Raw genomic sequence first — 24003 nt, forward strand, 5'->3', positions numbered from 1 at the left:
GGGCTCTTGGATTACTAAGTGCTGGGCAGGAAGATGTGTAAGGACCATACACATCTGCTGGCCCAGCTCTTAGCAGCCTGGGACGCTCTGGCCAAGGTCACTAGTTGCCAGGAGCTGGACAGAACACCAGCTAGAGCGTCCCAGGTTAAAAAGAGCTTGGCGGGGAGATGTTTATAGCCCTTACACATCTCCCAATCTGGTTCTTGGCAACCTGAGACGCTCTGGCCAGAAAGGGGGCAACAGGCACAGTGCAAACATTGTGCAGCAGATTGACCATGCTGCTCTACCTGCTGCCTCCCCACGTGACCCAAAAGATGCCACCTGAGGGATTAGCCTCAGGCTATCTTATTATAGGGGTGACCCTGCTTGGTCCATGTAAACCCCAACAATAAATGTCTCTTATTTTCTCCACTTTGGTCTGTTAAATATACTATTGAAAGCATTTTATATCTGTGTGATGGTTTCAAAAAATATTTCCAGAAATCCTGTCACCTGATAACATCCTGTGCTGTCTCCTTATGCTGAATTCATGTCCGTTGCATACATAGTTCTGAGGGCTACAGAACCCCACCCTACTGAGGTTTCAGTAGTCCGCTTTTGTTGTCCTGATGCAGTATGGTATGTGTTATCACCCTAGAACAGGAAGTGTGTTAGACGCGGTGAAAAAAAAGGAAAAAAGCCATAAAAAATAAAACGAATACTGCCACCACAGAAGTTGCAGTTTAACAAGAACAGGAAAGCTGTAATATGTTACATTTTTGTTTTTGGGTTTAGTTATGCTTCATCATTCTCACACTAGGGAATGGACAACTACAAAGCATTTTCATGCCGTCTACCATTTTCTTATATGTATGTCTGTGTCCATTTTATCTTGCATTTTTACTCCTTGTCCTAAAAATTTGAGGTTACTGGAGATTAATGGAGATTATACCTTTGGGGATAATGTCTGACTCTTTGTGCTCCATTTAGTCATAAATAAAGCCCTGTAAATTTGGACTGTTACTATGGTGACGTTAACAAAAGCTTAGCATATGAGCTAAAACGAAGGCTTAGAGGCTTACTGTCAGTTATGATGGCTAGTATACTGCAGTTGGTAATTTAAACATGTAAAGTCTTTGTGCTTATCTAATATCCCATTCATCACTGAACAACAGGAGCTTCTCAGTTTGAATGTTCCGTTTTTGTTACATCTAAATTGTGAACAGGTGTAACTTATTTTTTTTTTATTTCAAGCTTGCAGGTTTTGTTATAGCTTTAAACTTAGAATGAGCAGCTCGCAACATTTTATTTTGTTGGTATCTGTCATTTAATTGTGAAGAATTGCATACGAGTACATTGAAGAGAAGATTTGTCTGTATTTGGGTCTAAAACTTAAACTTAAACTGAAGTTCTTATTTAGGCTTCTATTTTTGGAAACAGAGACAGGCTAACTACTAGGACCTAACTGTCTGTAAATGGTGCAGAGGGTGCAATTACTTTTGTCCAAAGTCTAAGGACTTCAGCCATGTCTTCTGCTACTCAATTATGGCTTTGTGTACACTTTTGCATTTTGTACAGAATAAAGCAGCATGTCTGTTTCCTGTGCATCAGTTTAGTTAATTGCTGTTGAGGCCTCTTGTAAGGGAAAAGGGAGAATGTTTGATTATTTGTTGCCAAGTTTTCTCGAGTTACTGGGGGAACCTCAGTTAAAAATTTTTACAATGCCCTTGGCTTTTACCCAAGTCTCTCTAAAAGTAGATATCGGGATAAAACGAAATATCTTTTTATAGCCGTGTTGCAGTAAGCCCCAATTCACACATTTGCAATGCACCATTGCGGGTATGCAGCGTTCATTTAAACGTGCTGGCTACTGCTGCTGAATTGTGCCCAAAGAAGTGCATGCATCCTTTTTTATGGCGATAGGTTACCATGCAATGGCTAGGTGTGTTGGGGTGCCATTAAGAAATAATGGCAGTGCACCTAACATTGAAACATGTCATCTCAAGCGATGCAGGTTTTTTTTTGGCGTCGCACACCCTGCCCCATCGCAGAGATGTGAACAAGGACTAATTAAATATTTTATGTTGATATTTTGAAATGAGAAATTGTTGAAGAAATGTTTTAGTTGTACGATATGGTTCTGATACACGACCACCTCTTTCCCAGAGTTGTAACTACAAGTAGCAATTATTTACACGTTTCAATGCAATAGTCCCCAAATTCAGATTTTAGAAGGATGCTAACCTTCAAATTGGTTAAAATGTCAGTAAAGCTATACAAAAACTTCACAAGTAGTTTCTTTATATCTAGATATACTATTCCCTATGTGCCCATCTGTAATCATCTTAATATGTCCCAGTGTTCTGTATTCACTAGTGAGTCCACCTGTGATTTACACAGCTCCACACATCTGTAGACAAGGGCTGTCATGGATGTCAGTCGTCCCTTTCTCCCAGTCTACAGCCTGAGGATCCACCCACAACCCCCCAAGCTAGAGGGAGAAGTGAGGTCACAGCTGTCATATGATCACAAAGAAAATCAGGCAAACAAGATACTTCTACATGTTGGTTGACATATTTAGTTTTAACACCAGTGGATAAGCATTGCCATTATGTTGATACCCTGCACAATCTAACATGTTAAGTGGTCCATAATATATAAATATGTTGTGCATTCTTGCACATTATGGCAAGAGTTCCTAGGGACTCCAGAAGTTTAAGTGCCACAAAACTCCGGAGTTGAACCTTAAATATGCTTTCAAGTATCTTCCCTATTAACAAAAATGTAGCTTTATCTTTGTATCATTTGGCTGTAGATCCTCAAATTAATTTGTGCTAACACTGTCCTTCCTTCCTTCCTTTTGTTCCTCATTGTCCCTGTGTGTGTTTTAAAGTAGCCATCGCTCCAAGCTAACTCCTGCGATAGACTACAATCTCACCTTTAGTTTACTAATTTGTATAGAGATTGTAGTCTGTCATGGAAGCTAGCATGGAGCGGTAGCTACTTTACAACACACACACACACAATATGAAGAACAAAAATAGTCTCCCTCCTGAAGGAAGGACAGTGTCAGCACATATGTGAGTGTTACACAAATAAAGCTACATTTTTGTTAATAGTTAAGGTACTTGAATGCATATTTTAGGCTTAACTCCTAACTTTAGTGTCGCTTTAGGTTTTGCTTTAAAGAAAACAAGTTTTGGTTGAACTCAATTAGCAGTCTTAGGGTGCCCGTACACTGTAAATTTTGGGTGGTTTTTGAAGAAACGGACAAAATTTGCACAGTGTGCCCTTGTCAGCACCCTTTTGGCCGGCATCCCTCGATCAGCTGATCGGAAAATCTTTGTACGGTCGGACCCGGCAGCCAATGAGCCGCCGGCTATGTTTAGGTATTCTAGGAAATCCTTGCCTTTTTACCTTGCCAAATAAAAGCGGTTAAATCGCGGTTGAGGGCTTGTATGTCTTTGTGTTTCAAAAGTAGGGGTAAGGTATAAGGGATATAACAATCTGGGAAACGGGATCATTTTAATTTAAGTGAATTCTACCAAATAGGGATAGGGGTAGGTTCGGCCATAGGAGGAGATCCTTACGTATTTTTTCAAAAAGGGGAGGGAAATTAAGATTATATAGGGACGCTGAAGATTTGCCTATTTTAAGCCCTAGGTAGGTGATGGAAGTTTTTGCAATATTAAACATTCGGCTGCTGTTTAGACATTTAGCTGCTGTGGGGGTGAGAGGAAGGATTTCTGTTTTAGAGATGTTAATATGGAGACCTGAGAAAGTACTGAATTTTGGGGAGATCACGGACAGGGTCCGAGGAGAATAAGACTGTGTTATCTGCGAAGAGCATTATCTTTAATTGGGTGTCATGCAAAGAAATCCCAGAAATGTCAGCGACATTTTGAAAATAGTGATAGGGATTCTAGGGCAATATTAAACAAGAGGGGTGACAGCGGGCAACCTTGCCTAGTGCCTCTAAGCAGTGGGAGTTTGTCAGATATGAAACCGGGGGTGCACAACCGAGCATTGGGGGATGCATACAAAGCAGTGACATACTTCTGGAGCCTGCCGAGGAGACCCATCCCCTCCATGACCCTGTATAACCAAGAAAACTGGATGCTGTCGAATGCTTTTTCTGCATCAATCGATACCAGTGCTATGGAGGAAGATGGGTGCTCCCCGGCATGATCCAATACCGTCAATAGTTTACGGATATTGGATACCGCCGAACGAGTCTTCACAAAGCCCACCTGAGCGAGGGAGATCAGTCGGGGTAAAACCCTCGCCAGCCTATCAGCTACAAGTTTAGACATAAATTTGGCGTCACAATTTATCAGAGATATAGGTCTGTAGGAATTTGGCTGGGTAGGATCCCTCCCTTTTTTGGGCAGAACTTTGATATATGCTTTAGTGCCCGATGGTAAGTATGCACCCCCTGACCATATTGTCGAAAAGACTTGATGTAGGACGGGAGTTATGTCCCCCTGAAGCATTTTATAAAATTCATTTGTAAGACCATCCGGACCCGGGGACTTGCCATTAGACGAGTTCTTAACAATATTGAGTATCTCCTCCAGAGATATATCAGCATTGAGGGCCTCCAGATCCGTCTCAGATAGCCTTGGAAGAGACAGAGTCCAGAAACTCCTGTCCCCCCTCCATGTCTACCGGGGTTGCAGAATATAGCGCTTTATAGAATTTAACCGAAATATCATTTATTTGCTTAGGGTCGGAGGTCAAATCACCATCTATAGAGGTTAGTGAGGAAATATGAGCCTTTGTGGCACAGGTTTGGTCAGATTTGCCAGCAACCTCCCCGATTTATTCCCAAATTTGGGCAGGCGTAGTTGAAATTGGGATTGAAAATAGAGGTGTTGCTGCTTAGTCCACCAATCAAAATCTGTATTCGCAGCAATCCATGCTTCCCTGTGCGCTGGGGTAGGGTCGGTCGAATAGGTGCGCTGTGAAAGGCTCAGGGCTAGGCTAGCACGGTTAAAGTGAGATTTTAGGACATGATTTTCATCACACATTATCCATGAGATGATCTCCTGGAAATACTGAGCCGTCGGTGAGTTCGGAAAAAAGAAATTATAAAGTGAATAAGTCTTGTCATGAATAGTAATACGCACATATAGTTTCCGACCATCAGAGTCAGTTTCTATCTGGTCAATTTTATAGGACAGATTTTTTCCCGTAGCCTGGGAACATATAACCTCTCCCACCCATAACTTCTGCATCCTAACCATATCGGCTAGGGGGAGGTGTGTTTCCTGCAGTAGCACAATATCGGGTTTCAGTTTTCTCAGGTGGCGAAGGACTTTCATACGTTTAGCTGGTGATCTGAGGCCATTAGTATTCCAGGAGATCACTCTAATACCCATTTACATACGAACGGTTGGAATATATAGCACGGTATTTACAATTCAACAGGCAAGTATCTGGCTGATTACCCTCACCAAACAGCGGTGCAGGCCTTTGGTCCCAATGCAGTAGAGGTTATAGACCATGGCGATACAATATGTTCAGAGAAATCGTACCGGGCTAACAGATAGCATTGTAGACAGTCTAGCGACCATGTATGGTAGAGCAAAAAAACTAAACAACAAGGGTTCAACTGGGCCCCAACAAGTATTAGAAACCAAAAGAAAAAAACCGGAACGAACCAAAAAGAAATCCTCATAATTCGACCTAGTGACTTCTCTTTTTTCCTGAAGAGCATAGCACGGACATAACGGCTCCGCCAAGTCAGTAGATCAGTTCTGAGTAAAGTCATTAGAATGTGCCTCGGCCGAGGCAAAGGACTGATGGTGGCAGAACTAGGGATGCAGGGGGAACCCGCCATAGGCAATCAGGGCGCTTGTTCTACGGCCCACCCCCGATGTGTAAGGCAACAGGGGGAGTAAAATGAGCTCACCTGTGCCCGGGAGACATGAAAGGTGTAATAGGGACTTCGTTGCAGCTTCCACAGGTCACGGCGAGGTAGCATCTTCTTCGCCGGGGTATGCTGACCATGCGAGCGTGGGGAGTGATCAATTTCACCGGGAGCATCGGAGTCCAGCATCTGGTGTATGTATGCGGTCGCCTCTGCTGGGTCTGAGAAGGACTGCTGAGATCCACCCGGTGCTTGGAAGCGGAGTATTGCTGGATACACCAGGGTGAATTTCACCTTCTGGAAGAGCAGCGTGCAGATGCCGCTGAAGGCCTTAGCCTCTTGGAGACCACGACAGAGTAATCTGCAAAAAGAAGGCGGTGGTCGTCCAAGGTGAGACTCTTGTTAGCTCCGAAGGCCTGCAAGATGGCCAGGCGGTCATTGTAGTCCAGATATCGGACGATTACTGGACGCGGCGATTTCCTCTCCGGATTTAGGGGTCCCACCAGGTGGGCCCGTTCCACCCTGCAAGGCAGATGGATGCCAAGCATATCGGGGATGTTGTGGGCGCATATGCTCGCCAGGGAAGAAGGGCGATAGGATTCCGGGAGTCCGATAATGCGGACGTTGTTCCGGCGGGATCGGTTTTCTAGATCCTTCACCCGGTCCATTAGATGTGTAATGCTGTTCTGAGCGGATTCCATCTTGGAGGCCGCAGATTCGCCCCCGTCCTCCAGCAGGGCAATACGGTGTTCCGCCTCAGTAAGCCTCTGCGACTCCTGGAGAATATCAGTGCGTAGGGCTTGAATGCCCTTGTTGACTGCCTTGGCTACTGCATCCTGAATAGTGGGGCGTAGTAGCTTGGCGACTTCAGCTGCGATGAGGCCGTGTTCGGTGATTAACGACACGTGTTCCTCTTCCGAGGAAGGGCTTGCATAGGGAGGCACCTGTGCTGCGGCCATCTTAGGAGGTAGTTGAGGCCTCCTAGGTCTCGTCGGCGTGTTTTTGCCCCGCGGTCCGGTAGGCTTTTTTGCCAGGAACTTATCCATGGACGGTCTTTCGTAGTGGCCCCACTGGCTGACCCCGAGTGGCGAGTGACTTTCAGAGGGCCGAGGTATGATTTTATAAGCCGATTATACCTGACAGTGCGGGAGCTCTTTCCCTTGCGACCGCTACATCAGGTGCCGGAACCGGAAGTCTGTTTAGGTATTCTGACTGCGGTTGCTGTCAGAAGACAATGCAAACAGCAAGTTTCCTTGATTGACACACAAGTGTTGATGGAGGAATCTGCTCTATTTTTCTCGTTCAGCCTGCTGATTGAGAAAAATAGAGCAGTGTTTGGCCACCCATAGTGTTTACATTTATGTAAAGCCAAACATTTGTTGGAACCTCTGTCAACATTTCATTGCTGTATGTTTACAGTTGTGTCCCTGGTGTAGAAAGTGATGTGGGATCTCCCTAATGGAACAAAGAGAGAGAGAGAGGAAACAACCCTGGCAGGGGATTTAACCTTTCCCTACCTAATTAAAACATTACAAAACTGACTTTGGATATACTTTGTCTTAAATTAGAATGTATGTGCAGTCTTAGTAATGGGTTATTCTCGCCCTGTTTAGCTTTGCTTTGTCTGAGCCTGACACCGCAACTCATGTCAGTGGTCACATATGACTCCCAAACCACACGAGCATAAGGATATTTATTTAAAAAAAAAGTTATTTTAGAGTTCTCAATGACATTTGAAAATTAGTCACATGTTTTAAAATAGAGATCTCTATCCTTGTGTTGAAGCTTGGTGAATTCCACTTCATTTCAAATGGAATGGATATTGTCCAGCTAACTAGGGTTTTGGAGAGATGGATAAATGAAATAACCATGAAAGCATCTAAAAAATACCCAATTCTTGCAACTGTGCACATGGTGACCAAATATATATAATAACTCTGTTCTCTTTATATTTGCTGAAGCACAAGGGTGGTGCTCTGGATTAAATGTATGAGATTTTATTGTGATGGGATGTACCACTTTTTTTAAAATTTTATGTGAGGTTACCTTATATACTCGAGTATAAGCCGACCCGAATATAAGCCGAGGTACCTAATTTTACCACAAAGAACTGGGAAAAAATATTGACTCGAGTATAAGCCTAGGGTGGGAAATGAGGCAGCTACTTGTAAATGTACAAAATGAAGATAGATACCAATAAAATTACATGAATATTTATTTCAAAGAAAAACAATAACCTAGCTCTGTAAGTGGAAAAGGGGGTCAACATTAACAATATGGTATCAAAAATACCGTAACTTTAAAAGTACAACAACCTTAGCTCAATCAGCAACCAAGCTAACACACAAGCTAAAATCCTTCAAAACTGGAGTTCTCCTCCTCCTCATCTGTATGTCCAAACAGAGCTTCAGCTGGTGTGAGGTGTTTTTAGCTGAGGGAAACTTGCAGATGGGAACTCCCTCTCCACATATACCATTCCCCCGACACAGAGGATAAAATATTTCCACAATCCCTGGGCAGATCCTGCTTCCATAAGGATTTTATCCTTTCCATTCAGGCCCCTTACCTTATCTCTTCTCTAAAGCCTGCACCGAGCCGTGCTTCTGCCTCCGGACCCACCCCCTGCCCACAGCACAGTGACAAGCCAATCACTGGCAGTCACTGTGCAGCCAACAAGCCTATGTATGTGCGCTGTTCATCGCACATACATAGAGCTTTCAGACCTCAGAAATTGACACAAGATACTTTGATGATGAATTTACAGCGCAGTCCATAACAATAACACCTCCTGACAGATACGACAACCTGGATGCCTTAGAACCTGACCAGTGTACTCACTTTCCTCAGTTCTCGAGACGCTGACTCGAGTATAAGGTGAGGGGGCATTTTTCAGCACAAAAAATGTGCTGAAAAACTCGGCTTATACTCGAGTATATACAGTAGTTAAATTCATCTTCAAGGGCTAGTTCTCACCAATTGCAGTGCATTCCAGAGCGGTAGCTGCTGGGAAGCACAGTAATTGCACTCTAAAGCCCCGTTCACATTGAGCGATTTTATCGCGCTCCAATGCATTTCAATGGGGCAAAGGGTCCTGCTGTCGCGGGTCGATGGCTGTGCATTGAAGTCAAAATGTAAATTTGACTTCAATGCACAGCTCTTATTTAATTTTGCTAGGGAAGGGGGGCTCAGAATATGACATGTAATTGATGTGTTGGTTCAGCAGTTATGTTTGGGGCTGAAACCAATTAATTAATTATGAGAATTGTTGCCAACAATTCTCATTATCGTTTATTTGGTCTAGGTCCCCTAGTTCTCTCCTCCACACTGGGAGCCGGTCTTCATAGGGATTGGAGGAGACACAGACCCCTGCAGCTGGTGCCTAATGGTGAGGAGAGCTCCACCAAACCTCCACAAACACCCCCCTCCCTCCCGCCACCACATCGGCTCTGCAGCTTTCTCCTCCCGCTGGCAGCCCACAGCATGCTGCGGTCTGTGTTCCCTCTGATCCCCGCTGCTCTCCCCCATCTGTATGAGCAGAGGCAACGGGGATCAGAGGGGACACAGAGCCATTCCACCTGCCAACACCCATGGGGAGCAGAAAGTTGTCAGGAGGGTGAGATGGGCAGTGCCCCTAACAGTAAAGTATAAAAAATAAAATAGTTTAAATATAATTTAAAAAGTAGCAAAAAAGTTAAATAAAATTAAAGCCGCCCTCCTCCCTATTGTTAAAAAAAAACAACTGAAAAAGGTGGAGAAAAGTCATTTTCAGCGTGACAAATTCTGGTGTGAGGTGCCTTGTGGTGCCATTCATTTCATTGTAACCCCAAATCCGCCTTCTGCCCGCAGTGCAATCGCCTACACCTGAACATGTGGTAGAGCAATGCCGTGTGTTCCAGGGCGGTACAATTGCAAAAAATTGTGCATGCAATTTTATTCTTAAGTAAACTTTGTAACACTATTTGTGAATTTTATTCTAAATTAAGGATGGTATTTTTTTAAATCCGACTTAATCGAAAAAATAGGCCAACTAATCGATTATGAAAATAATCTGTTGCAGCCCTAGTTCTGTTACCTGTAAATCTCAAGCTCTCGTGTACTGCAGCCCAGAAAATGACAAGAGCTAGTAGCTACAGTAGGAAGACAGCTGTGTTTTATATATAGCAATCTGGGAGGTTTTGGAAATTGACAGAACTGGTTTGTTTTGTTTTGTATGAACAGCTGGTGCCTAATGGTGAGGAGAGCTCCACCAAACCTCCACAAACACCCCCCTCCCTCCCGCCACCACATCGGCTCTGCAGCTTTCTCCTCCCGCTGGCAGCCCACAGCATGCCAGCGGGTTTTGTAGCAATGACTACCTAGGGAGCTGTTTGAATTATTGGGCCTCCCCTAGCCTTCATGTTAGTGCACTAACTTACTTTTTCTCAAAAGCACCTACATCAGTAGCGACCAGTTGATTGACATCACTCTGTCAATGCTTGCTTGAAAATTTTATTTGCTCAAAGTCCAGGGGAGGGGAGGGGGGGGGGGGGGGAAAAAAGAAGTAACCTCAGCTCCTTTCACAGGGCAAGGGTGTGCCTTTAAGCTAAGACCAGCAATGGGACCACTCCCAGAGACTCGGGAGCAGGAACTAGAAGGGGAAAACCCATCTAGTAGCACCTCCTCTCCAGGGCAGGCTTGGGAGGATAGAAGGCCCCTTAGCACAACATCCTTTCCAGGGCAAGCCCGGAAGGCTAAAAGACCTTTTAAGGAGGGTTCCCCAAATATTTGTCTGCTTTCCTAGCCTACATCATTGGCAATAAACAGGGTGAAATAGTCAACCTCACAAAATTTGTTTCTTGCTCTTGTCTACTGGAGAACATTTCCCAGCAACTGGCAGAAGCCTGTTGACCTTAGAGGAAACCCAACAAAACCAGAAAAGGAAAACAGAATAAAGCTTAGGCTGACGACAGCCAGGCTGTGTCCCTACATTTTCCTAGAGGTGCTCCAACTTTGGTGGGGCTGCCGCCGTTTTATATCTATTTTTTGTGAGTAGATTCCTGGAAGAAGATTCTACACTTGTCTCCCCAAAGCTGCTGGTGAAAAAATGGTGTTAGTCTTATTTTCATTTTGATTACTGCTGGACGTATAACCAAATAAGCTGCTTATAGTGTTGGTGAGCATTGAAACTTGACTTCACTTTTTGCAACTGTCTCTAATGACCTATAAATGTGTAGCACCTGGGAATCTTTCACAAGCATGCCGAGGAGACGAAGCTACCGTTGATCATGTCAGAAATAGGAGACTTTGACCATCATTTGTGCATCTTTTTGGCAGTACATCTTCCTTTTGTAGCTGTAGACTCTAGTGTCAAAAGCTGTAACTGCATATCAGCTATCATATGGCACAGCTCTATACTTTGATATTATACTAGCAGTTTTGTTCCCCTTTATTTGCTGACCATTCTGGCTGATAAAGCTTTTTGGCTTCAAACTCATAACTGCAAAAGTCATTTATTTCAGAAAAGTTACCTTTTCAGAAACGTCTGTAACAGAAACATCTAGTAGCATCTGTATACCTATATTCCAAACACACTTTTTAATTAACAATGTTTGCTTTTTATTTACATAAGGAGTTGGCTCGTGACTGGAAAAAAGGTATTTTTCCAGCTACATCCTCAGCGTCATAGTACATAAAACAGGATAAAGAGCTTAACATTATCTGCTTTTTGTGGATAAAATCTGGAGTATCATCATTGGTATTCGAAGTGTACTGCAGTTTTGTTTTTTCCCCATGTGTTAAATAGACTATATTTGACTGCCAGGGAGGACAGACTGTTGTGAAAATGGGCCATTGAATACAAAGTACTGCAGCAATGACAATTTACTACACTGCTCAATGAATTTTAAAGAGTTTTTCTCTATTTCTCATGTTATAGAAAATGTTATCACAAGATTTACTTTTTCTAAAATATTTAGGGCTTGATGGTGTGATTTTTGAAAATTTGAGCAAAACCAGTATTTAAGAATTTAATTTTATTTAATGATTATGCATATATAGATATATTAGTAAGTGTTTTGTCTGTGTTCTGTGGCTTGTTTTTTTTTCCATTTATTGAACGTGTAACAGAGTACCATGTACCCGGTACTCCTTCACCGTACTCCTGATGTCTTGAGGCTCCCCTTTTCTAAAGGAGGTTTATAGATTCCAATAAGCCTCCCTCACAGACATCTACATCCCTTTTGGAGGACAAGATGTGGGAATGAGATATAGCATAGATCTGGTCTGGAAAAGGGTGTGAACCTGCCTGCAGTTCCAGTGCTTTCCAGACCAGACAAAATGAGACATGCAGTATTTTTCTGGTCTGGTCTGGAACGGACTGCACTGTGTGAACAGAGGCCAGAGATAGCATAGGGATACATTAGGGTGCATTTTGGGTCCAGAAACAATCTGGTCTGGAGATGATCAGGATGTGGTGTGAATGGGCCCTTAATGTGCACATTAGACAGAGTTAGAACATAAAGTTCCACCTAAGTCAGAATCAGGTCAGCTTTTTATGAGCCACAAGACTTCTGGTTCCCTCAATAGTTAATGTATGCTACAGCTGTGTTGTCTGAATCCCAGTGCAGTTCCAGAAGAGTCTGAACAGCCCATTGGATGTTGACTGATGGGGTCTGAGCCAACTATCCCCTCAGTAAGAGGACGTTCAGATATCCCACAATAGGAATGCCCTGAGAATGTAGAAGAGCAAGCACAGGGGCTAGCACCTGGGGAAAGGAAGAGCAACAAAATGGTAGTGTTGTTTGCCCACAGCAAAGCGCAAAGATGGGGAAAGTGCCCTTAAGCATCCTTAAAGCGGACCTTTACACTGCAGTATTGCATTTGTAAAAAAAAAATCCCATAACCATTAATAAACCATTAGACTCATTAAAAAAAGTTGTTTCTACATTTTTAAATACCTTGTTTTATCTTTACAATTCAATGCAACAATGCAGCGGGTGGGGAAAGCTGCTCCTTGTTTCGTCATGCAGGAAAAGGCAACCCCCCCCCAATCGCTGCAAGATCTTGCAAAATTTCACAGCCATTTTTTTTTTTTTTATGAGAACTTATTTCAATGACAAAGTAATCTCAGGATGCATTACGTTGGCAAACTGAACTACTTGGCACCTGGAAAGCAGGAAGGTGAATGCTCTGCAAGTGTAAGTATTTCAATATAACAGCATTTTACACCTGACATGTCTAGGTTATTAATAATCAGCATACATAGAGGAATGCATTAGTGGGATCTGAGTTTTGGGTGTAAAGGTCTGCTTTAATGTTCATGGAGCCCAGAAAGTCTCCTGGATAGAGGGAAGCTATGACTGACCTAGTGGTTTCCATGCAAATTGAGTGGCTTTAGATCCAGACTGGGTTGAATTGCCCATTTTTGGTTTGGGGACAGCAAACCAGATTGAGTAGAAACTTTGAAATTGTGCTTTTCCTGGAACAAGGGTAATGACTCCTTGAGATTGGAGTTGCAGCAGGGCTGTAAAGCCACCTGCTCCCTTTCTGCAGCATGCCATGTTTTCCTAGCTCTCCTGCGGGCCCGGATGGCCATGGCAGGTGTTGGCAACTGCTATGTTCACTGATCTCCACTTCAGAATCCAGAAGCAACAAGGTTTTTGTGCGTCCGATCTGTCATGTTTAGGGTAGAGAACCAGAGTTCATTTCTGGTTTTGTTTTTTATTTCGTTTTTTTTGTTTTTTTTTCAGACTTTTTTTTTCCTCTTATCTGCCTGCCCATAAATGAACATTAAGCTTCTGATCAGGTCCACCCGAAAAAATGACAGGCACATCTGATTAGAGCAGACGTGTGAAAGGGGCCTTCAACTTAAATGTTTCCTATTACTTTGGATGTAAGCTATACCACAGGGTACACAGTGCAGCAGTTTGGGACACATAGTCTCACAGTGTTCAGATTGCAGTGATCCGGAGAGTATAGTGGTCCAGTGTATATATCATACAAAACAGTGTGCATTGTGCAGCAGCCTTCAACATTTAATGTACAGTACAATGTGCAAGATGCAGTGCTTCAACTTATGGAACATGCAGTATGGTTTACAGAATGCAGTTATCTATATGTAATGAAATGTACAGCGGCCTGCAACTGTCCCTTTACATTGTTGGTCACTGGAAAAGTGCCCTCTATATTTGTGGTTAAGTGACCACTTACATTGGTGGACTGTAGGAAGAACAGTGTCCCCTTTCAGAGACAGATAAAGAGAAAATTGCTATCAGTGGTTACTTACCTGCTAGTCTTATGTCACTGACTTTGCTCAGTGACGTAATGTTAGCACTATGAAGGCGCTTTTGGGTGCTGAATCAATCTGCCCTGGCTGTGGATCAATTTGCCTACTTGCTGGATATATGGACATATTCGCACCTCGCAGCTTTCTGAGATGAGAGAGAGGAACACCTTCCAACACAATGTAGATAGGCAATGGAAACACCCATGTCAAGGTCCCCAGCAAATGATTGGTGAAACACATCATGTTTTGTATTTTTTCCACCATACTTTATTTTTTATACTGGCTCTATAAAATGACAAACAAGATCATTAGGAAATAAGATAAAGGTTTTAGTACAAAATAACACTTTTGGTAGTTTAATAGTAAATTTTCATAGATATCTCTACATCAGAGCAAAAAGATGGCCAACTCAGGAGGAAGTATGTATACTCCTTTGATACTTTTTTGTTGAAAGCAATGTCTGCTGCCGTTTTGCCGGTTACAATATATAGTATATGTTGTCACAGATGGAGGGCCAGTTCACACCAATTAGTGTGTCCCGGAGCACACTAAACACCCCCCGTCATTCTGTAATGGGAAGGGGCATGGCATTGCATTGAAATCAATGGCACCACAGCCCGCAGTGCACTCCGACGTGTGGCAAAACATTGCCTACATTTTGGTCCAGTGCCAATGCAAAATAACGCTGCAAACATTTTTTTCTTTTTTCCCCACTTTTTACCTTTTTAGTATTCTGATAGAACGTTATCCAGCTGCTACTTAACTACTGTGGCTTAATTTTTTGCCTTTCTGGCTTGATTGAGTCCTAGGGTGAGCCTTGAGGGACCATACCTGATTCATTCGGTCGCAGCCAGTGAGCAGGGACAGTTTGGCGCACTCTAATTTTAAATGTGGTGCCATCTTTACTGTGCTTGCAACCCGTGCCAAGACCACTACAGTGCCTGTGCACCCTCTTTCCTGACTGGCCACACTTCACATGCTCATGCCATTTTGTTTCTCTGCACTCCTGGATTGGCTGCCTCCCCACTCTCTGAACTCGCCCAGTAGAAAACAGTACAGTGATTCCTTTATGTACTGGGCTTCCCCTACCTACAATAACAGGAACAGAAGTTGCCCCCCTTCCAGCTCAGCAGTGGTGTTTTTGAGTACCCAGTGGAATTTTACTCACGCGACATAGTGGATCATAGGTGCCAGCTCATGTTGAGCAAATGGCTCGGGGGAGGACCTGATTCTTTTTGTCCTGACCTCTGCCCCCTGTCTGTTTTTCTTTCCTCATGGGCCTCCCTAGCCATTTTAGGTGCTCCCCCAGCCTCCTACGTATCCAGAAAGGAGTTTTCAGCCACTATGTTGGATTTTATGGGCCAACTGTCAGCCCTTTTAGAGGCCTCAGACCACAGGGCCTGCAAGGGGCCATCTCTATTCTCAGACGCACGTGCCTTGCCATAGAGGACCCTGCATCCGTATGGCCAAAGGTTACTAGTTTTGGTTCCCTAAATTGGCCCGGACCTGCTAAAACCTTCCCCATCCATGTGCTTTTACAGCCTGTGTTGTGCAGTGACTGTCCTCACCCTGAAAAAAAATCTGCAATGGGAGCTATGGCCGCGAAGGGAGCTCCATCCATACGTGCATTTGTTACAGCTCCCTCTCATGCCCTGTAGAGGTGCCTGGACCGGACTGATGTCACGTGCTGGCTCCCGACAGCTCTACAGCGCGCACAAGGGAGATGTACAAACAATACACATATGGATGGAGCTCCATCACAGCACAGCTGCCTACACTGGGCCCAATGTTGAGGATCAGCTCCAGTTCTCATAAGGTAGGAGACTAGGTGTATCTTTAAAAAAATATATATGTATGTGATTGTGTGTGTCTGTATGTGTTTTTGAGGACCTGTTCACACTAGGACAGTGCATTAATCGCACTCTACCATACAATCGTACCTACCGTGCATTCTGGTGTGGGAGGTGTGTTGTATTGCCATTCATATGGCACCCCAAATGCACCTCCCACCCAGTTAGATCACCTGCGCAGTACTGCAATTGCAGTGCGACTTGGGTCACGACTTAATGATCTTAGACAAATGTGAGTCCTGAGGTTACACAGTTTAAGAACCAGTGATCTAAACTATTATTTTTTTCAAATTTGGGAAATAGTCATTAACAGTAAAATCGAACTGTTAATACATACTCTATGGTCACCTATAATTTTAATTTAATGCACCATATAGTACAGTGGACTTGATTGCTTTTGGGTTTTAAATTATTGCTGCCTAAGTAGCCCATGTTCTTGGGCTTCTTACATGTATTATTTGGCCCATTCTTTTCCCCACAGCGAAATCTGCCAATTTCAGGTGCTAGATGTTGTTATGCATTGTAACCCTTACAATGGCATTAAAACAGTGTCTGTATTTTATCCCGCCTTTTAAAGGAGGTTTGTTTTCAGACATAATTTGAATGGTAGAACATATAATCTCCCCAATGATGATTATCATTTTGGCTATGATCACATTACAGAGCAGTTTTGCGAAACAAATTAAAATCTGTCAATCAGTAGAAAGAGAGAGCAATACTACATTGTGCAGTCCACTTGAAAACTAGTATTTTAGTCACAGGTGGCCTTGTGTGATGTGCATCAGCTGCTACATTTGATATCTCGGGAGGACTACATAATCTTCCTGTGCCCCACTCTATCAGAAGAAAAAAAAAGTAGAAATTGTGTTTTTAGGAACATTAGTTGAGATGTACTTTTTTTGTTTCAACAAGAGTTGCAGCAGTGTACATAGGCATATTTGCTTTAGAGGAAAGGATGATTAAAGCAGGGCTTCAGGCAAATGTGCAAGCTGCAAATAATGCAGCTCTGTATGCCTTTATATTTTGTTAAATGCAATCTGTATAAATACCTGAATTTGGCCAGGTATCAACCTCTTGCAGTCCCCTACAAGCTCAGAGAGGAGGCATGGGAAAGGGGCACAGGGAGCCAGTCAGGTGTATTGCAGTGCAAGGGACATGATAATGAGAAGAGAAAGCAGAGTGAAGGAGAGATGAGCTCATCAGTCTGCTGCTTTCCTTTTCACTGTCCAGTCAAAAGGCTAGGGTAGGGACAAGACCTGTAAGTACTAAACTGCAACAAAGAAGGATTAGGTCTCCTTCCCGGCCAGACAGAACTGTGCTGTGTAGAAATGTAGATGAATTTGTTGCGCCTTACAGCTCATTATATCAATTCTTTCTTCCTCCTGAAAAATTATGAAATTGAATGCAATTGTTTCATGTATGTATGCCTGGTATGGACCGATTTGTTGGTCCCCCTAGAAAAGGTTATAAATAAGTGGGCCATAGTGATATTTTACACTAGCTGTTTTCTGTTATGTCTTCAACATTGTAATTGATCACTCAGCATATTTCAATGGACAAAAGTCGTCGCTTTGCACCACGCTGAACATTAACTAGTGAAAGCAAAGGATAGTGTTGTAAAATGAACAATGATGGATTCCAATTACTTAACTGAGTTTCAAGTTATTTCTGAGAAAATTGTGGGTTCTTCTTTTTTATGGAAGGATATCAAGAAATGTGTCCACGTCTGTAAATCTCAGGACTCAATGGGCAGAAATATAAATCCTTTGGCGATTTAAAACTACTCTCATATATGTATATTAACTGTGTATTTAGCTGTTTATCTGGAGTCAAGCTTTCATTTTACATGCTTGTTGGGAGATTATGTCATTGTTTATCCCTCAAATCTTCACCTGCCTGCTGCCAGATGTTTGCGAATGGCTTTAACCATAGCTAAGTAACACTGATCATTTTCTGTTTATGGGGAATTTTCCCGACATAAACTTTTAATCTATTTTGTGAGTTTTTGTTTCAAACATGTTACACTAAAGCTTTGTTTTTTGTTTTCCAGACTAACAAACCTGGTTTCATTAGAGCTGAGAGAAAATTTACTGACCTATTTACCAGAGTAAGTTAATGACTTTTATATGCTGGGGGCTGTTTTGTCAAATTAGCATCAATGAAAACATGTGCGTTGACATGCTAAAACAAATGTCCGTAATCCATTAAAACATTGGTAACAATTTTGTTTGTGGTTTGCAATTAAATCATCACGGATTAACATTATATTTACACATTATGGACTAATTTGTGAACTATCGTTCCAGGTGGTATTCTAAGTCCTACTGATCACAATTTTCCCAACCCTGCTAGGGAGTTAATATTCAAGTAGCGCTATTTACTGTATTTTTTTTTTCAATCTACTTTACATGCAGAATATTTTGAATACTTTTCAAATAGTAAGATCTAAATAGTTTTGGATATTAAGATAGGAGTCCCAACAGTGCAGTCAATGGGGCCTAGCATGTGATGATTGTGGCATTTGATGGCATCCCAGCTGTTCTTGAAGATTTAGTACTAATGAAGTCTTTTCTAAAATGTTCCACTTAGCTTTTTCTGGTTTTCTGATTCCACAAGGTTAAAGATTTGCTGTCAGTTAAGTCCCCTTTTACATCTCTGTAGTGTGCTGTGGTGCATTACCGCACACATATTAACATGTTGTATTTATTGGGATGCCATTCAAAATGAATGGCACTGCAATGCACAACAAATGCATGTTACCACAATACACAAATGTGGAGCCATACTGAATAAAAATGCTACAGGTGTGAAGTGCAGGCATGAACCTAGAAGTGCCTTCATATACCTGCAGCAGCCTCCAAAACGTTGCCATTGCAGCCAAAGCCTGGGCCCTTTTGACAGGGAGAGCATCAACACTATTCTAATCGTCATCATTCCTGCCCCAGTAAGTACGTGGACAGACTTTTTAATTCATTGATTTGGTTCATGGGAAGTCCTAAAGGAATCCTGGAAAGGCAGTTACCCTTAAGAGTAATTAATTTTATTTTTTAATGTTTGGTATACGCTAGGGGGCACCAGGTCCTTCTATCTCTCAGGCGCTCTACCATCACATTTGACAGTTGGATAACAGGTCTGGGGCGCTTTCTGTTTTGGCTGAAAGGATGTGGCTTAATAGATACGTGGGGAGCTTTTGAAGCCCTGAGTACAAGCTTGGTCCTAAGATCCAAGGGTATCCATGGAAACACAGATTGAGTTGAAGATTAGGACTGGTACTTGCAGGTACCACATAGCGCCCACACTTCTGCTCTCTTGTGTGCTTTTTAGGTCAAGTTTAGTTCACATTAAGAGCAGTTAGTATGCCTTGTACCATTGATAAGCTAATGTATTATCTGTTCATGATTAGTTTAAAGAGTGAAACATGGAAGATGATGTGGCTGGCTTCTTCTGAGAATGTTGCATGGCTGTCATGCTGTTCCTGTGGCTTGAATCAGTGGTTCAAACCAAGAAAGCACATAAGGACAACTGATATTGCTTTGATTTTCCTGATTTGCCTACTTGTTCTGGGTTAATGACTTGGGAAATATTTGAGGCGTAAGATTAGCTTAATGACCATACAGCTAGGATTTTTAGAAAGAGGTTATAAATGGCAGCCCCTTGTCATTTACAATATGTTTGATTTACATTTTTTGGGTAGCTAGGGTACATTTTCTAAGGACCTTTTTATTTATTTATTTTTTCAGCTGACTTGCATCACATAATTTTACTTGGCTTGTCTGTATATATGATGAGATTATTGCATTCATTAAAATGTATGGCATAAAAGCTATAGTGACACTTTAAGTATTTTATTTTTAAACCTTTACACCCAGGTATCAGTCATACACTCTATATACACATCAGACAACTTATTAACCCTTTCGAGCCAAGGTTTTGTTGCGACTTCTTTTTCACATTGCTTGATGTAACAAGCACTCCATGGAATCTTCCACACAAACAACATTCTATTCTTGGATAAAGATCAATTATGCTGTTTTGCCCACTAGAAAATTGTCCTTTGTTCTTATTCGTACTGACCTACTGTTTCTTGGCAGGTCTCTTTCCCAGCTTCACAGACTTGAAGAGCTTGATTTAGGAAACAATGAAATCTATAACTTGGTAAGAGATGTTCACATTTTTATTGCTATGCCATTACGGTTATTGCAGATGTCAAAAATAAAAATGAACCACTTTTAAATGAGAACCGTATTTACTGTAGTTTGAGAAAGCTTTCTGACCCAGTTTCTAAGTAAATTTGGTTACTGAAAGTTATGCCTAAATGTTTTTCTTTACTGTTTGCCAACAACACTACATGTGGTATTCAAATGAGGAGTATAGCTAGTAATTATTTGTCCTTTTTGGCCATTTACCATTGGCAACATTTGAAAAATACTATTACCTAAAGCTGGCCATACATCTTATAATTATCATCCGATTTCTTTCGTCTCATCGAACCCCCGTTCGATGTCCGCTCGAATACCCCACAATGCACAGATCAATGTAGATTTCGATTATCGTTCGTTAGCAACACTAACTGGCTGAATTTCATCGATCGACAGAACGGATTTTCATTTGCGCATTTGCAGTGTTCATGATGCGATTTTTTTTTTTTTTTTTGGGCGAAAATGACACTGATCTATTGAATTTTTTACGATTTCAAAGTTTTCCAGCCTGATCGATTGGGGAAATTCGACCAGTTGTACAGTAATTATGATCGTTCCCTTTTCTAACGGTAATCACAAGGTGTGGGCACCTTAAGGCTAGCCACACAAGCTAGTAATCTTTAGGTGCGTTTGTATAAAAAGACATCTACCAATCTCTGAAATTATAACTGTTCACCTGTCTTGGAAAATTTTTTATCCAAAACAATAGAGAAAGGGAAACCACAGCTTCTTTATTTCTAAAGGTCTGTTATGAAAATCTGCCAATTTATGTAAAATCCACTGTTTAAAAAAATTACATTGGTGTTTCTGAACAGCAGGCCTGTTCTTCCTGTGACTCTGCTATCAGTATTCAGCCAAGGTGGCTTGTCTAATACAGCTTTTGAACACATGGAAGCTAGAGGTAGTGGTCTGGTGCAGGTGGCAGATTTATGGAAGAGATTGAATAGATTTCTAGATTTCTCCTATGGTGGTTAACTGTAATTGGCATGTAGTCGCTCAGGATCCCTGTTATACTGCAGATAAAATATTTAAAAAAATAGATGCTAAAGTCTGTTATTTTGAAGGGAAATTGTAAGGTTTTGGGGTAATTCTATTTTTTTGTCATATACAGTGGGGCAAAAAAGTATTTAGTCAGCCACCAATTGTGCAAGTTCTCCAGAACTATTTCACTCTTGGGTGGGACATGAATACATACCTAAAGAGATTTCATTGTATTACGAATAATTAAACTCTTGGATTGCAGGGGAAAAAAAGACTGTAATATACTTTTGTCATTAGAGATGTAGAGGCACTGATACAATGAGTGTCATTCTTCATTGCCTGCTGTTTTTTGTAAATGTTGCATTAAATGCACATAATTTAATAAGATCCTGTTTTGGATTGCAGCCAGAATCCATTGGATCACTACACAAACTGAAGGACCTCTGGCTGGATGGGAACCAACTGGCAGAATTGCCTCCGGTATGCATATGCTTTTTAAAGGAACTTTCAGTGAAACAGTGTTATATTGTAGTACTGTACTAGAAATTCCACCCTTGCTTAGAACACTAGTGGCTTTTGTTATACCGTATTCAACTATGACAGTAATTTATATTATAATCTATTAGTTGCAGTGCATATAAGAAAATGCATCCAAAATAATGTTCAGTAACCAATGTAATTGACTGTATAATAAACATTTGTGGTGATTATTGAAAAGATAACAAGTAAGCAATATAAAATATGTCTGTAGAATGCATTGTTCAAAGGTCTGTCCTTGAAAAATGGATTTGTGTTGGATAAAGAATTCAGCTTTTTATTTTAATGCAATATTTAATGCTCACAAACTTCATGGCAAGCCCACTGCTGTATGAATTATGTTGCACTCTTGGTGCTGGGTTATTCTTTTTTATGACAATGAATGCAGTAGGAGTACGAGTCCCAGGTAGTGGAAGCAGTGTTTGGAACAACAGTGGCAAGACCTCAACACTAGAGTCTCTAAAAGAGAAAAAGATCTAGAGGGTTATTCACTAAGCTGCCGAGCCACATTTGGCTTGGCTACTCTGCTCGCTACCTCCAGGGTAAAGAAGGGTAGAGATCAGAATTAAAAAAAAATGTAAGTAAAACAAAATGTAAAAACATTATTTAAATAAAAGAAAAAGAAGCTAAGAATTTTTTTTTTAAATGTAAAGAAATAAAAAACAGTGTGTGCTCCATCTCACAAACCATACCAGACCCTTTAGGTCTGGTAGGAAAGTTAGGAGGGACCCCAAGTTAAAAAAAAAAAAAAAAAAAACATTTTGGTCTGTTAGGAACTTTAAGGAGAAACCCCACCCCCACCAAAAATGGCAATGGGGACAAAAGCCTCTTCCCCACAAGCCCTGAGGGGTTAGTTGTGGGGGTCTTCGGGCATTGGGGTACCCAGCCCTCCCCCCCGTGACATCACCACTAGCTCCGCCCCAACTGATTACATTTGGCAGACACCTGCCAGTCTTCTTGCAGATCCCGGACAAATGAGAACAACTGGGCGGAGGCCGGCTAATTCCAGACGCTGGTCTGTCATTGAAGGACAACAACTGGGTGGCGCCAACCGTGAAATCACAGCCGGCTTTGCCCAGTTGCTGTCATGTAATGACAGCCCATTGTCCTTGAGGACGCTGGGCTGTCATTGAATGACAACAACTTGGCGGAGCCAGCCGTCACATCAGTGCTGGTTCCGCCCAGTTGTCAGTTGCAGGGAAAACAGTCTGCTTCGGCAGAGCGTTCTTTCCGCTTCGTCTGTGACTTCTGTCTCGGCACGGCTGAGACATTCGCCTGCCTTCAGCTGCTGTACGGGTTATAGTGAATGACCCGTACAGCAGTCCTCTGGTTCGACTGAACCGAAGGGCTCCGGTGGCTGAAGTGAGCCGAAGGATCAGCTGAATCTACGGCTAGATCCTTCGGCTCCTTTGTGAATAACCCTCCTAGTGTTAAATTTCATCATCTGCTAAAAATGAAAATACTGGTTTTGGGTAGAGTAAACCTTTAATAATTTAAAATGTTACATTTTGATATGCTTTGGGGCTTGTTTGTAGCCAACCAAAAGCTTTTATCCATAGAATCCTGTAACTGGGTTACGATGCACCAGGTTAAAGGCTTTCTTGCCCCACAAGAAAAATTGCATAGTGCTCCAAAAGCCTGGAGAGTCTGCTTAAATTTGTAATGACATTGTAAGGACAAATAATATTGATTTATATAGGATTGTCTTAGGCATTATCCACATTTTAAAATTTCAATATAGTTATTTTTTTTATGGGCGAACACTTACTGGTTTTATGATGACAATAATCCACGCGACTGGTACAGCAAAGCACAACTATGAACAAGTGCTGGTTGTCTAAGACTGGACATTTTTCTGAAATTGGGCCATTTTTGTGAGTTTTGTTTACAAGAGTAATTCACTACCCTCCTAGGCCCTAGTAATTAGAAAATTGGGACCACTGAATCCACGAGGACAATCTAATGGTTTACGTGTCTTTGGTAGCATGTACTGACTTTTAGGTAAAACCAAACTTTTTCAGTTTGGCTTGAAATTGGAACTGAGCTCAAAAAGGATACTTTTGCTATGTTATCAGGGAACATCTGGAGATTTTGACTTTTTTGTCTTTAACTCCCCCTAAATATTAGCAGTACATATCATCTGCCTAGTCACTCATATGTTTACGTATTGGATAAGGACTAAGGCACTGTGCTATTGACTACCAGTCCAATGGGCTTTGGGTTTGGTGATTTTACTACTGTGCTGTTCTCCTAGCTGGAGAGAAAACTGTACCAGAGGACCTGCAGTGCAAGGATTCATTCTGTGGTTCTGTGCTTTCTCTG

At 42.0% G+C, this 24003-nt stretch overlaps 1 protein-coding gene across 1 annotated transcript in view; it reads left to right on the forward strand.

Moving 5' to 3' along the window:
- Positions 1 to 24003, forward strand: part of LRRC1 (leucine rich repeat containing 1) — a 124086-nt gene that overhangs the window by 75925 nt on the left and 24158 nt on the right. The window contains exons 6-8 of the mRNA XM_018558871.1: positions 18015 to 18071; positions 20056 to 20119; positions 21550 to 21624. Coding sequence (XP_018414373.1) covers positions 18015 to 18071; positions 20056 to 20119; positions 21550 to 21624 — 196 coding nt within the window. The remainder of the gene's footprint in view (positions 1 to 18014; positions 18072 to 20055; positions 20120 to 21549; positions 21625 to 24003) is intronic.

Source organism: Nanorana parkeri, unplaced genomic scaffold (assembly GCF_000935625.1).
Source record: "Nanorana parkeri isolate BGI_ZX_2015 unplaced genomic scaffold, ASM93562v1 scaffold364, whole genome shotgun sequence".
NCBI classification, from domain to species: Eukaryota; Metazoa; Chordata; class Amphibia; order Anura; family Dicroglossidae; genus Nanorana; species Nanorana parkeri.